This window comes from Gorilla gorilla, chromosome 5 (genome assembly GCF_029281585.2).
Source record: "Gorilla gorilla gorilla isolate KB3781 chromosome 5, NHGRI_mGorGor1-v2.1_pri, whole genome shotgun sequence".
NCBI classification, from domain to species: Eukaryota; Metazoa; Chordata; class Mammalia; order Primates; family Hominidae; genus Gorilla; species Gorilla gorilla.
In genome coordinates, this window is record NC_073229.2 from 59,722,049 (window position 1) to 59,736,466 (window position 14,418).

At 50.7% G+C, this 14,418-nt stretch overlaps 1 protein-coding gene across 6 annotated transcripts in view; it reads right to left on the reverse strand.

Annotated features, from left to right (window-relative positions):
* Positions 1-1,511: 1,511 nt before the first annotated feature.
* The window catches only part of CCND3 (cyclin D3), a 114,422-nt gene continuing 101,515 nt past the window's right edge, over positions 1,512-14,418 (reverse strand). The window contains exons 1-6 of one of the 6 annotated variants that reach the window (XM_063707138.1): positions 8,005-8,406; positions 7,505-7,714; positions 6,925-7,140; positions 3,792-3,951; positions 3,115-3,251; positions 1,512-2,663 (exon numbers count right to left, since the gene is read on the reverse strand). In XM_063707138.1, the coding sequence (XP_063563208.1) occupies positions 2,496-2,663; positions 3,115-3,251; positions 3,792-3,951; positions 6,925-7,140; positions 7,505-7,714; positions 8,005-8,202 (1,089 nt within the window). In that variant the 5' untranslated portion in view covers positions 8,203-8,406 and the 3' untranslated portion in view covers positions 1,512-2,495. Of the gene's footprint in view, positions 2,664-3,114; positions 3,252-3,791; positions 3,952-6,754; positions 6,872-6,924; positions 7,141-7,504; positions 7,715-8,004; positions 8,509-14,418 lie in introns of those variants that run through there. The other 5 variants (XM_004044001.4, XM_055389626.2, XM_031012064.3 and 2 more) reach the window with 5 other exon arrangements.

Sequence of the window (14,418 nt, forward strand, 5' to 3'; positions counted from 1 at the left end):
CCCTTCTCTACTAAAAATACAAAAATTAGCTGGGTGTGGTGGCGTGTGCTTGTAATCCCAGCTACTTGGGAGGCTGAGGCAGGAGAATCGCTTCAACCTGCGAGGTGGAGGTTGCAGTGATCCAGGATTGGGGCCACTACACTCCAGCCTGGGCCACGGAGCAAGACTGTCTCAAAAAAAAAAAAAAAAAAAAAAAGCCAGAGAATAAGGCTGGGCCCAAGAATGGTTAGATCAGAGCTACCATCAAACAGGCTCCCTTTCTGGCTTTTCTGCCAATGAAAGCTTTAGACTAGTGACTAGTAAACTAGGGCCAAGGGCCCCTTTTTTTGTTGATTTGTTTTTTGAGACGGAGTCTCGCTCTGTCGCCCAGGCTGGAGTACAGTGGCATGATCTCGGCTCGCTGCAACCTCCGCCTCCATAGTTCAAGAGATTCTCCTGCCTCAGCCTCCTGAGTAGCTGGGACTACAGGTGCATGCCACCACGCCTGGCTAATTTTTGTATTTTTAGTAGAGACGGGGTGGAGAAGGGGTTTCACCAGGTTGGCCAGGCTGGTCTCAAACTCCTGACCTCAGGCGATCCACCTGCCTCGGCCTCCCAAAGTGCTGGGATTATAGGCATGAGCCACTGCACCCAGCCCAAGTGCCCATTTTTGTGTGGCCCATGGGCTAAGAATGATTTTTCCATTTTTAAATGGGGAAAAAATTAAAACAACAGTATTTTGTGATAGGTAGGAATTACATGAAATTCCAGTTTCAGCATCCATAAATAGTTTTGTTGGAAGAGCCATGCTCACCCATTTACATGTTTTCTGTGGCTGCTTTTGTGCTACAACAGCAGAGTTTAAGTATAATCCTGCTATAACCCTTGTTATTTGCTTTTGAAATTGCGCATTTGTTCCAACCCATTTAATATATTTGGGAACAGTTTGATGATCATAACGCAAACTTCATGTTTGCTTGTGTGTGATTTCATCCTCGAGAAATAGTAGGTGAATATGGGAAACTGTACCTAGCTGAACCAAGCCTAACTAGTACACAAAACTCACACCTAAACATGTACCAGCTACCTCACTCAGCTCCCCACCTGTGTTGAGCAACCCTTCCAACATCCACTTCCAAAAGCAAAGTGCATGTCTTCAAGATAAAAGGCCATATTTATTGTGATATAATTTCTCAACCATTTGACATATGTAAAAACCAACCTATCCTTTTTTTTAAAATGTGTCACTCATTTGAGTGTTGTGCTTCAAGCCCCATTTTTCCCATGAGACCTGTGGTTTTTATTGTGCAATTTTGCATGGCATAGTGATTTTTAGGAACGCATAGGTCACATTATAAAGCAGAACTGACTATATTTGGGTCAGAGACCATGTACCCCACAAAGCCGAAATATCCTGCCCTTTACAGAAAAGGCTCAATGATCCCTGCTTTAGATCATTGACTTCCACCTCCTTACCTCATACAGTGCAGAAATAGACTTACCCACACACCAATCCAAGAAGCCAAAGCCAGTTTTATTTCACAATCTTTATTACAGTAGGATGATGGTCCTGGGCCACCAGCCTAAACCTTGCAGCCTTAGGAAAGACCTGTGTCAACAGGGCTTGCCTCCCTCTCTAGACAGGGGCTCAGCCACCTCCAGGGCATCCCTGCTGCATTTTCCCTGCTGGAGGATGGGGCAGAGGGACAATGGGAGAGGAGGGCATGACCCCACCCCAGGCTGTAGCAGCTCCTTGGCCACAAAGATCCTTTTGCCAGTAGCAGAAGGGAGGAAAACAGCAACCACCAGGGTTACAACCACTTGTGGGATGGCCAGGACCCCATTACGTCCTCTTAAAGTTGTGCTCAAAGCAATTAATAAATTAAAATGAGCCTTCAGCAGCAAAGCTGTCAATCACACAGGAGAAGCTGAGCAGAAAGCAAAGCAAAGAGGAATTTATAGCTTCTCTGGCTGAGGCCTAGGCCCCTCCCTCTAGGAGCAGCTGTCAGCACGGATTATATAGGGGCCTCCAAAGTACTGAGAGGAGCCATCTAGACTATTCCCCCTCATATGTGTCTATCATGCATTAAATTTCAGAGGGACCCCAATCCAAATGCAATAACCCTAGAAGGGACAACACTTTTAGAAGGCACTAGAGCATTTTGGCAGTTGAAAACATGAGAGCCCCCAGGGGTGGGGGGGGCGTTCAAAAGGAATGCTGGTGTATGTATCCAATTCTGTCCCATCAGCCTGGCCCACCCCCAGCTAGAGTTGGGAAAGGCGCTGCTGGTCAGATGCAGGGAGGAGGAGCTTGACTAGCCACCGAAATGCAGACATGGCTGGCCGGGCCCCTTAGTGCACACTGCGGGGATGGGTAGGACCAGACCCCTTGGGCTTTGTGAAGGGGGAACAGACGCCCCTTCAGGCTTAGATGTGGTGTGGTTCCTGGAGGCAGGGAGGTGGGTGGCAGCGGCCCCTCCTCTGCTTAGTGGCCACTCCAGAGGGCCTCTCCAGGGCTACAGGTGTATGGCTGTGACATCTGTAGGAGTGCTGGTCTGGCTGGGCCCTTGGCTGCTGGAGCCCCGGGGGGCTTTGGGCGCTGGGCTGGAGCTGGTCTGAGCGGCTTCCCTGAGGCTCTCCCTGAGTGCAGCTTCGATCTGCTCCTGACAGGCCCGCAGGCAGTCCTGGGAACATGGGAGAAGAGTGAGGAGCAAACACTCCCCCCATAGCATCTGGCAGCAGGTGCAGGGGAAGGACAGCTCCCAACACATGGGGAAGTCTGGGGAGGTTAGGCCACAGCCCAGCCCCAGGAATCGCTCTTTAGTTCTCAGAAACTAGCAAGAGGATGTGGCAAGGGAGTGTGAGAGCAGCCCTGCATCTGACACCAAACCCCCCACCCCCACTCCAGCACACCACTTGGCAAGAAAAGAACCCCTAGGGCCAGTGCCCTTCACCCCACCCAAGATACTTGCTCTTCCCCAGACCAAGGCAGGAGATAAAAAGCCACAAAGCCCCAAGGTTGTGAAACCAGGACTTGGGACCAGGTTGGGGTTGGAGGTTTCCCTCTACTGGAGGCTCAGGGCATAGCACTACTTTATGAATGGAGAGGCTGCTGCCCAGCTGCCCAGCACTCACCACTTCAGTGCCAGTGATCCCTGCCAGCAGCTCTGTGAGCTCATCCCCGGACATGGAGCAGGCACCCAGGCCTTGCACTGCAGCCCCAATGCTGCCCGTGGCGATCATGGATGGCGGGTACATGGCAAAGGTATAATCTTGGAGAGGAGGAAAGGGAACCATGAGAGAAGGAAACCTGAAGGATAACGGCCAGCATGGACTTCCGACTCCTTGGAAAGTGCCAGGCAGCATGAGTAGAGCAGAGGACATGCTGGAAAACTCCAGCAGTGGGTGGGGCAAGATATCAGCAAGGGAGGAAGACAGGAAAGAGTATCTTTCCTAGAGATCAGGACCAACTGCCAGTTTCCATAGGTCCCGGGAATAGACAAGACACTCCCTAGTGTGGGAACACAACTAGGGCCAAGAGACTGCGGTTCTGTTCCCAACCTGTTCACTGTGAGACCTTGGGCAAGTCACTTCTCTCTATACCCTCAGTGTCCCCCCTACAAACTGGAGGGGTCTGAGATCCCATATAGCTGATTATAACCTGCTTTTCTGCATTGAGACTGGGGGCTCAGAGGGGGTGTAATTTTCACAAAGGAATTTTGACAGTATAAACCAGAATCTTCTAGTTACCTCTCACCCTTATAAGTCTTCTGATTTTTTCAATTCGGCAAAAATGTGCATAGGGCTCTTACCTGTAGCACAGAGGGCCAAAAAGGTCTGGGCATGCTTTTTGACCAAGGCCTGTCGGTCACGGGGCAGAGAGAGCCGGTGCAGAATGAGGGCCAGGAAATCATGTGCAATCACAGCAGCCAGGTCCCACTTGAGCTTCCCTAGGACCAGCACCTCCCAGTCCTGAAAAAGCAGGGAAAGGGTGGGGTCAGTGGCTGGAGAAGAGAAGAGGAGGGAGCAAAGCAGAAGTCTCAAAGTCTCAGGCAGGGAAGCCCATCAAACTTTTAAAGCCCAAGACCCCAGTTCTGTTTCTGATTTTAAGGCCGGGCACCACGGAGTTCAAGGCAGGGAAGAGGAGGAGGCATGTGCTTTGAGCACTTACTGATCATTTACTAGGTGCCAGGACAACATGCTTTACATGGATTATCCCTTTTAATCCTGTCTGGTTATGTTTAAGGGGCCAATAATCCAGGCCTTCTCCTGACTTCATTCAGGGCTCTTGAGGATTTCTCCAGCCAGGGCTGAAAGACGGAAGCAGCAGATACCACAGCATCACCATGAACTGGGCTCTCTTCTGGGATGAAGCAGAAAGACTCTCTCAACCCCAAGGATTTGTGAAAGGGGAGATCACCACTAGCTTCCCCTGCAACTCTGCATCCCAGCCAAGTCCACACTTCTTGAATCAACAGAAGGGAGTATGACTCCTCCAATGACAGCCACAGAGGCTTTTCTCAGGTTCCTCAAAGGGGAGATTGCCCAACCCAAGCCACATCCCCTTGGTAGGATATCAGGGATGGGTCCTGAGGTATAGCACCCCACCCCACCCCCTTTAGCTGGAACCTGTAGTGCCCCATGCCACTTGACTTTCAGGAGGATAGGCAGAGGCCAAGCCAGACAGGATGGCTCCAAATGATTCCTGAGGGATCAAGCCCTATCCTCACCTACCCAAGCCTACCTGCCAGTACTAGGTCTCGGGAGAAGGCTGGGAGCTCCACCCCAGTCCACTCGTCATGGGTTCCCAGACCTGGCCCCATTTCTGAGTTGCACACATGAGGATTTCTTCATTGTTTTATCTCAGGAAGGAACTTGTGGGTTTGACTCCTTATTGAGGCAGAAATGGCAACCCCACCCAACCTCTTCCAGGCCCCAGCCACAGCTGTCTCTCTCTTGGCCCCAGCTTAGGTGTCAGCCTCTCAAATCAACCCCTATCCTCACAGAGCCCCAGAGAAAATAGCCTGGCCTGGAGCCAGAAGTGAGACAGATAAATTACGCTACCCCTAGTGCATGTCCCAGGAGCCAACTCCTAACTCAGCAGTAAACAGAAGGGACCCAGCTTCTAAGGAAGCATCTGGAAGGCAACTGGGAGTGGGACTCTCCCTATGGGGAGGCAAGGGGTTGTGTTTGAGGGAAGGTGGCCACCCTTCCCCATATCCAGGCAACCAGAGAATCCCAGTGTTAACTGGTGGAGAACACACCCCTGGGAGTCCTTAGCTTCAGTAGGTGGCAGCAGCCATCACATTCCTGACTTTTAAGGCAACCTGGTCTAGCTAGAAGACCCAGGTTCTACACTCATCTGCTCAGTGCGATGCTGAGGCAGGACCTTTCCCTCCTTCCTTGGGCCTCAGCCTCCTCTGCTGCACACGGATTTGGACCAACTGGAGTTCTCAGAGGTCCCTTCCAACCTTGACCTTCTAGGAAGTCTTTTGGGCACTCCACCCCCAGCTCGGGCAGAGGGAAGAGTACTTTTTGCCTGTACTGAAAAACCCTCATACGTGGGCACACAAACCACCTCCATCTTTTCACAAAAAGGAAGTTCCCCTTCTACCTTCCAGCCCCAACCCCTCCAAAAACATCTTGCTCTCTGGCCCTGGAAACTAGCTCCACCTTCAGACTTGCCAAAAACTACCAGATTCATCACAAAGAGCTGTGGCGCCTCCTGGATTCCCAACTCTGGCCTCCTACTCCCATCTCTGAGCTACTTGGCAGGAAGAGGAATCCTGTTCCTCGACTCACAGCAGTCGGGGGCCCCAGTACCCTGGCTTCCCTGCCAGCCAATCACAGCAGCCTGCTTGCTGCCCTCCTCCCTGGGAGATGGGGCCCAGAGACTCCTCTCAGGGTCAGCAGAAGACTTGGCCCGCCACAGAGCAAGGTGGAGGAAGGTGCCAGCTCACCCACCCTCTCCCCCAGCCTCCCTAGGAGACAATCTGCATGTCCTAAATAACCTCTTCCAGATCCAGCAGCTCCCCCGCCTCCTCCCCAGGCTCCTTCTGAGGCGGGACAGAACCGGTGACTTTCCTGCCCGGCCTGAGCCCAGCCCAAGTTTCCAGCAAGAGGCCCAGGGAGCCACTTCCCAAACCACAGGAGTGACAGCAGCTCCCCACAGGGTTATGAAAGACCTTGGTCAGAGAGGGCGGGCCGGGGGAGGGGGCACCATTATCACATCGGAAGCAGCTGCAGCTCACCTCCCTGTCTGTCCCTCAGCTTGGGCCTTGGGCTAAGGGGGGAAGAGGGAGCTGTTTCCACCAGGCCCAAAGCAGCTGCTCCAGTTCCTCAGAATGAGGACGAGGAAGGATTAGGAAGAAGCTGTTTCTTCCGGGATATAAGAGGAAGCAAAGAAGGTGGGATGAAATACATCAGCCCTTCCTTAAAGCAATCAGGGCCTGGCTTTAATTGGCTCTGGGAGGCTTTTCTATCACAAAGTCCACATGAGGATAAAGACTCAACCAAGGCAAAACCCCCTCCCCCACATGAAGCACATTCCACTCCCCTACTCCAGTGGGGGTGTGCAGGCATGCCCTTCTGCTGCCAATAAATAACTCACGGTGGCTGCGTAAACCCAGAGGCAAAGTACTAGTGAGTGTAGACATGCAGTTTGACTTGTTGCTATCTGGGGGAAAGACCAGGAAGGAGTGGCATCCCCTGGAGGTCAGGAGGAGGGGGTTTAATGCCTGCCTGCAGCTCAAGCCTGGGCGGGAGTGATACTAACCATCACACCACAATGCCCCATCGTTTGTTCCACCCCAATTCCTTTCCCAAAGGTCCTGATCGCCTTGCTTCGTCTCCAGGGGGCAGAAAGCCTCTGATATCTCAAGCTTTCCTTTTCCTGGAAAGTGGAGAGACAATACGTGTCGGGGGTGGGGGGAGTTACACACGCACCCGCAACTGGCGGGGAGAGACAGCGTGGTCGGTGTAGATGCACAGTTTTTCGATGGTCAGGGGCGTGGTCTCGCGCAGCTTGGAGGCCAGCAGCATGCAGACCGCACCCAGGAGCTGCAACTGCGCCTTTCGGGTGGGGACGCAAGACAGGTAGCGATCCAGGTAGTTCATGGCCAGGGGGAAGACTTCCTCCTCACAGCGCTGCTCCTCACATACCTGGGGGAGGGCGCACAGTCACTGCTGGGGCTGGAGCGTGGGGAACACAGCAGCGGGGGGGTGGGAGCGCTGAAGTGAGGTGGGATAGGGAGCAAAAACGGCAGAGAGGGTAAGCTACTTAGAGACAAGGACCAATAAAGGAGGAGGATGCGCCCTCCCCAAGGTGACGCCCCCCACTTCCTCTGCGCGGCCTCCTCCCCTCTCCCCTTGACGGGGGGGTGGTAAAGCCAAATAGCCCTTGCTCACGGAGGATTCCAAACGGAGACTCCCCTCCCCCACAGCGAGGGGAAGTGGGACGCAAGGGTCACCCATGGTAGCCAGAGAGCTGGGACCTCACCCCCATCACCGCCACCACTGCACACACCCGAGGGGAAGGGAGGAGGCTCCTGTCGCTGCCTCCCGCACTTTTCATTTCCCTGTCGGCCGGAACAGGGCGCGCGCCACCCCCATCGCCTTCCCCGCCAGAACCCCGCGAAAGACACAGGAACCGGCTCCCGGGCGGGGGCGGCCGAGCCCAGGGTTTTCCAGGCGCGCTCTCCGGAGAAGGCCGGGAGGCGGAGGGAAGCGGGAGACGCTGTGAGAAGCCGAAGGGGAGAGAGTGTCCTTGGTCCCGTTTTCTCAGCCCGAAGAGAGGCACAGTTAGGGTGCCAAGTGACTGGCAGTCACTGTCGGGAGGAGCCGATTAGGGCTCGGGAAAGCAAGGGAGGCAGCTGGCGTGGGTGCCCTAGTGAAAGGCCAGGCCCCGGGAGTCTTAGCCTCGGAGCATCCTGCAGATTGCTGTGGGGACCGGGATGTCCCGACAGGGCGGCCCCGGTGTATCCAGACCCGGGAGCGGTGGGGGAGGGGGACGCGTCCGGGCGGTACCTCCAGCATCCAGTAAGCCAGCATCTTCCGCATGTGCGGCTTGATCTCCCGCTGCACGCACTGGAAGTAGGAGGCGCGGGGTACGTAGCGCTCCTCCAGGCGGAGCAGGCTCTGCAGGACACGCTGGTCCCCCAGCAGCCGCGGGTCCGGCCCGGCCCGGGGCGCGTGCCGGGTGCCTTCGCAACACAGCAGCTCCATACTCGGGCAGCGAACAGGCAGGGCGGGAGTGCGGGCTCGGGAGTCCCAAGGCAGGCGACGGGCCGGAGAGCGCGGGGCGCGGGTCTGGCGCTGGCGCTGGCACTGCGCGGCGGATCCCCAGCCCGCCCGCCGCCCGCGCGCGCGCCGCTTCCCTGACAGGCGCCCCGCCCCTCGCGACGATGTAGCAACCGTGGAATGCTCGGACGTCGCAACGCTCCGAGGGGCGGGGCTGCGGCGCCCCGGACGGAAAGGGTTGGCTGAGCGCTCTCCCCTCCCTCCCGCGGCCCCATTGGGCTGCTGAGCGCAAGCCGGCCGGCTTCCGGGCACTCTGGACCACCGGGTGCAGAGAACTTTCTAGGAGGTGGGCCTCCTACCCACCCACGGGCCCTCCCATTTTGCTTCTCGGACTCTAGTCACCCAGGAAAGAATTTTCTCCAAAGGTCATTCATTCACTTATTCATTCGTCAAACCCTACTTCACTGGCTGCTTGCTCTAAGGAATGCGATAAATAATGTCAGAGCTAGTTCTTAGTGAACGCTGCTCGAAAGCCTCACGATGTAATGACTCACTACATCTTCACGAAAACTCGGAAACCGAGGCAACTGTCATTCAGTTGGTCCGTGGCAGAGCTAGGATTGGGAAGCTGGCCTTCTTGCTGCAGATTCTGTGTTCTACACCATTGCTAGTTAAACTGTGATCCCAGACCTGTCCCGTGCGTGGTCATCGCCTGGGAGCTGGTTAGAAATGCAGACTCTCAGGCCCACCCCTAACCTGAATCAGAATCTGCATTTTAACTAGATTTCTGTGCACTTTAAAGTATGAGAGCTTTAGTCTAAGTCAGCATATAACAGAAAGGAAAGGCCATGGAGTCATGGCCTCACCTTGTTAAGTTGCTTGCCTAGGTTTGGACAAGCCCCTAAAGTCGGTCTTAGTTTCTGTTTGGAGAAACTGTGGACGGAGAAACTAGATTCTCATTGAATCAGTTTCTTGCACAGACTCTGTGAGATCTGCCGGTTGCATTTCTTCCACCTCCCAAACTTTTGGTTACTTTGTAGTTTTACCGGAAGCTGGATTCCACTTGACGAAGAGGCCGACAAAAGACCTCCAATAATGCTCCAAATGGTAGGAGGCCATGAGGATCCCTGCCCTACTGGGGTCCTCCTGACTTAGGAGACACTAAGGAAGTGTCTAACCATTTTCTGTTAATTATTCTTTTTTTTTTTTTTTTTTTTGAGACGAAGTATCACTCTGTTGCTCAAGCCGGAGTGCAGTGGTGCGATCTGGGCTCACTGCAACCTCCACCTCCCGGGTTCAAGCAATTCCCGAGTAGCTGGGACTTCAGGCACGCACCACCACGCCCGGCTAATTTTTGTATTTTTCGTAGAGATGGGGTTTCACTATGTTGGCCAGGCTAGTCTTGAACCCCTGACCTCGTGATCCGCCGGTCTCGGCCTCCAAAAGTGCTGGGATTATAGGCGTGAGCCACCGTGCCCGGCCGAATTATTCTTTCTTATATTATAAATTGTATTGTAGTTTTCATATCATAAAATATTCTTTTACACTGTAGAAAACTTCAAAAATACAAATAAGCCACAAAAAAAGAAATAATCATTTGCAATTTGCCATGAAATAACCCTTTAATATATCAATGTTTATTTTTCTAATCTTTGTTCTATGAATAAACACACATTTTAAATGGAATCATCACAAACTGTTTTGTAAGCTTTTTTCATTAAAAAAATACTGTTAACACTTTTCCATGCTATTAAATATTCTAGGACATAATTTGTAATAGGGACATAGTATACCATTAGGTGAATGTACAAAATGTATTTTGGCAAACCTGTATTGGTGGAAATTTAAATTATTTCTAGTTCTTCTCTATTAGACATAATACTGTAAAATATTTTTGTGGTAATATCTTTGTGCACACTCATGATTATTTCTAGAAGTGAATTAATTTCTAGAAGTGGAATTTCCCAATCTAAGGTTATGAAACATTCTAAGGCTTTTGATACACTTCTAATTGCCAAATTTTCCTGCTGAATAGTTAAACCAATCTTCTCCACCATCATTACATATCTATTTTTCAAAACAACTCTGCCAACTAGAGAGTGAAAGTGGCTTATTAGTAATAATAAATCTATTTTGGCATATTACTAGACATTTACATTTCTTATGTACATTACCCATTCATGTCCTTAGCTTATTCATTTATAGGGATGTTTGTTTTCTCTTATTGACTTATAAGTTCTCATCACCTCTCAAAGATATTAACCCTTTTCATATTTTTTGTTTGGTTTTTTAACTTTGGTTATAAAAATTCTTGACATAAATTAATTTTTAAAATCAGTATTTTTAAAACTTCTCATTTATAGTAACATGGCACTATGTATAAAAATGTCCCATCAGCCCAGCACTTTGGGAGGCTGAGGCAGGAGGATCACTGGAAGCCAGGAGTTGAAGACCAGCCTGGACAACAAAGCAAGACTCCTATCTGTACAAAAAATAAAAATAAAAAAAAGCTGGGTGTGGTGGCACAAGCCTGTAGTCCCAGCTACTAGGGAGACCGAAGCAGGAGGATCGCTTGAGCCCAGGAGTTCAAGGCTGCAGTGAACCATAACGGCACATGACCTTCCTTAACATTTTGTTATCATACATTTTGCAAAAACAAAATTTTAGTTCATTGTTTTTACTAATTTTTGGTTCACGGTGGATTTTTTTTTTTTTTTAACAAATAGAAGGGTTTTTTGTGTTTTTCTTTGTTTTTTGGTTTTGTTTCTTTGTTTTTTTGACACAAAGTTTTGCTCTTGTCACCAGGCTGGAGTGCAGCTTACTGCAACCTCCTCCTCCCGGTTTCAAGTGATTCTCCTGCCTCAGCTTCCTGAGTAGCTGGGATTACGGGTGCATACCACCATGCCCGGCTAATTTTTGTATTTTCAGTAGAGACGGGGTTTCACCATGTTGGCCAGGCTGTTCTCGAACTCCTGACCTCAAGTGATCTGCCTGCCTCAGCCTCCTAAAGTGCTGGGATTACAGGCACGAACCACCGCACCTGGCCAATTAGTTGCTGATTTATTAATTGAGGGAGGGCCACATAGACTGACTAGTCCTGAAAGCTGGATGTGAACCTGCAGTATGGCGACGGGAGTTCCTGGTGAGCAGGACTTTAGGAGAGATACTTCTGCCTCACCCCTGGATGGAACAGCCATGCCTAGAGCTAGATCATCCCCGACTTTCAGGGCCAAGGACTGGCCACTGGGGAGGCAGGTGAGCTCAATGCAGGACCAGCACAAGTTCACCAGTTACCTCCACCTCAAAGAAATAGAGGCTCCTCTTGTTTTTCTTGTTTTTGTTTTTGTTTTTCTAAAAGGAAAACTAAAGACAAAGCAATGACCAGGGCCAATAGTATGAGGAGTTTCTACCCAGGTACATCCAGTTAGAAAAAGTCAATAAAATGGCAAATTGGAGGAGGGGTGGGAATGGAATGTCACAGGCCAAATAAGAAACCCCAAGGAGGAAAGATACATTTTCTTTCTCTTCCTCTTCGTCATCAAAATACCCCCATCTGGGCCAGGCACGGTGGCTCACGCCTGTAATCCCAGCACTTTGGGAGGCCAAGACGGTTGGATCACCTGAAGTCAGGAGTTCGAGACCAGCCTGGCCAACATGGTAAAACCTTGTCTCTACTAAAAATACAAAAAATTAGCCGGGTGTGGTGGTGGATGCCTGTAATCCCAGCTACTCCGGAGGCTGAGCAGGAGAATCACTTGAACCCCGGAGCCAGAGGCTGCAGTGAGCCGAGATCGTGCCATTGCACTCCAGCCAGGGCAACAAGAGCGAAACTCTGTCTCCAAAAAAAAAAGTCCGCATCTGAGAAGTGAGAGGCTGAACAAGGTGATGGGTGAGGCCCATCACCCCACAGTCCACATGCCATGGCTTAGTTACCTTCAGACCCATTGAGATGCTGGGGAGAGCCAAGCGAGTCATGGGGCTGAGAACAGGGGTGCTAAACAGGGTTCTGGAGTCAGAGACTGCTTTCAGTTCAAACCTGGCTCCACAGCTTATGACTTTGAGAGAATTACTGGAACCTCTCTGCTTCCTCTTTTATCCAGTGGGGATAATATAATAGCCCTATAATGATGTTCTGAAAACTAAACGAGCAGAAAATGTCTTACCTGTGCCTGGCACAAAGCAAGCATTCAGAGATAGTAGTTTCTGAAATGATTATTATTATTCCCTTTCTCAAGGAGTACCCTTTCTGTTATGAACATGCATCCATAACCCCTCTAAGAAAAGCAAAAGTTTGAGCAGCAAGAGCTCTACTCCTAGAATTGCATCTCTAGCAAATCCTGAAGACCTGGCTTCTAATGGTAAACGCATGGTCTAGCGTATGGAGAGGACCCTCCAGGGCCTGGAGCCACACCCCTCTGCCACTCCACTCCCTCACTGTGTGACTTTGACTAAGTTAAACCACCTCTCTGTGCCTCAGTTTCCTTTTCTAAAAATGGTGATAACAGTAGTACCTCCCCTATAGAGTGGTTGTGAGGAAGAAATGGGTTGATTTGTTTAAAATACATAGAAGAGTGGCTGGCACGTGGTGAACCCTTTTTTAAAAAGTTAGTTGTGATTGCAGGACTTAAAAGCACAAAGCCGGCCGGGCATGGTGGCTCACACCTGTAATCCTAGCACGTTGGGAGGCAGGGGCAGGCGGATCACTTGAGGCCAGGAGTTTGAGACCACCTGGCCAACACAGTAAAACCCCATCTCTACCAAAAAAAATATAAAAATTAGCCGAACGCAGTGGCGCACGCCTGTAGTCCCAGCTACTCAGGAGGCTGAGGCAGGAGAATTGTTTGAGCCTGGGAGATGGAGATTGCAGTGAGCCCAGATCGCACTACTGCACTCCACCCTGGGCAACAGAGACCTGTCTCAAAAAAAAAAAAAAAAAAAAAAAAGCATTAAACCAAACTTCATATAATTTAGTTTTTTTCTTTGAGAATCAAGGAGCTATCTCAGTGCTTACAGTATTCCAGGTCACTATTATGAGCATCTGTAATATTTGTACAATATTTCACATTAATCTTTAAAACTCTTTGCTTGTCCATTCCTATTAGTAAAAATTGAGCACTATTCGGCTGGGCGCGGTGGCTCACACCTGTAATCCCAGCACTTTGGGAGGCCGAGGTGGGCGGATCACCTGAAGTCAGGAGTTCAAGACCAGCCTGGCCAACATGGCAAAACCCCATCTCTACTAAAAATACAAAAATTGGCTGGGTGCAGTGGCTCACACCTATAATCAGAGGTGGGAGGCTGAGGCGGGCAGATCACGAGGTCAGGAGATCGAGACCAGCCTAACCAACATGGTGAAACCCCATCTCTACTAAAAATACAAAAAAAATTAGCTGGGCATGGTGGCGCATGCCTGTAATCCCAGCTACCCAGGAGGCTGAGGAAGGAGAATCGCTTGAACCCACGAGGTAGAGGTTGCAGTGAGCTGAGATCGCGCCACTGCACTCCAGCCTGGGCAACAGAGCAAGACTCCGTCTCAAAAAAAAAAAAAAAAGAAAAAAGAAAAGAAACAGCCTGGATGGGCATTTAAAATCCCGACACAGCACTTTAGGCAGCACTACCAAATCAGAGCTGGTGTGAACTGACCTATTTTTAGTTTCCATTTTACACTGGAGGCTGCCTTCTTGGCAACACCACAAGGATGTCCAATAGGCCAGTTAAACTCAACTTCTCCAAAACTGATATCCTAATCTTTCCCCAAAAAACCCGCTCTTCCTACAGGCTCATCTCAGAAAATGGCAGCTCCATCCTTCCAATGGCTCAGGCCAAACACTTGGTGTCATTCCTGACTCCTCTTTCTCAAATCCCACACAATCCCCACACTCTGATCAGCAGATCACAGAGGAGCTATTAATAATTTCAAAATATTTCCAAAATCTACTCTTTTTTTCCTCCTCTGTTACTTCCTCTGTCCAAACTCAGTTCTTCCTTGACCTTACTGGTCCCCCACATCCAACCTGCGACCCACTTCTGGTTGATTCTACGTCAAAAATACATCTCCAATCCCCTTCTCTTCTTGATTTCCACTGCTACCCCCCGGTCCGAGTTGCATCATCTCTTACCTGGATTACAGTGGTAGCCTCCTGCCGGGTCTCCCTGACCCACCCTTGGCCCTCCAGTCTAGTCTCAACCCATCACTCTCAG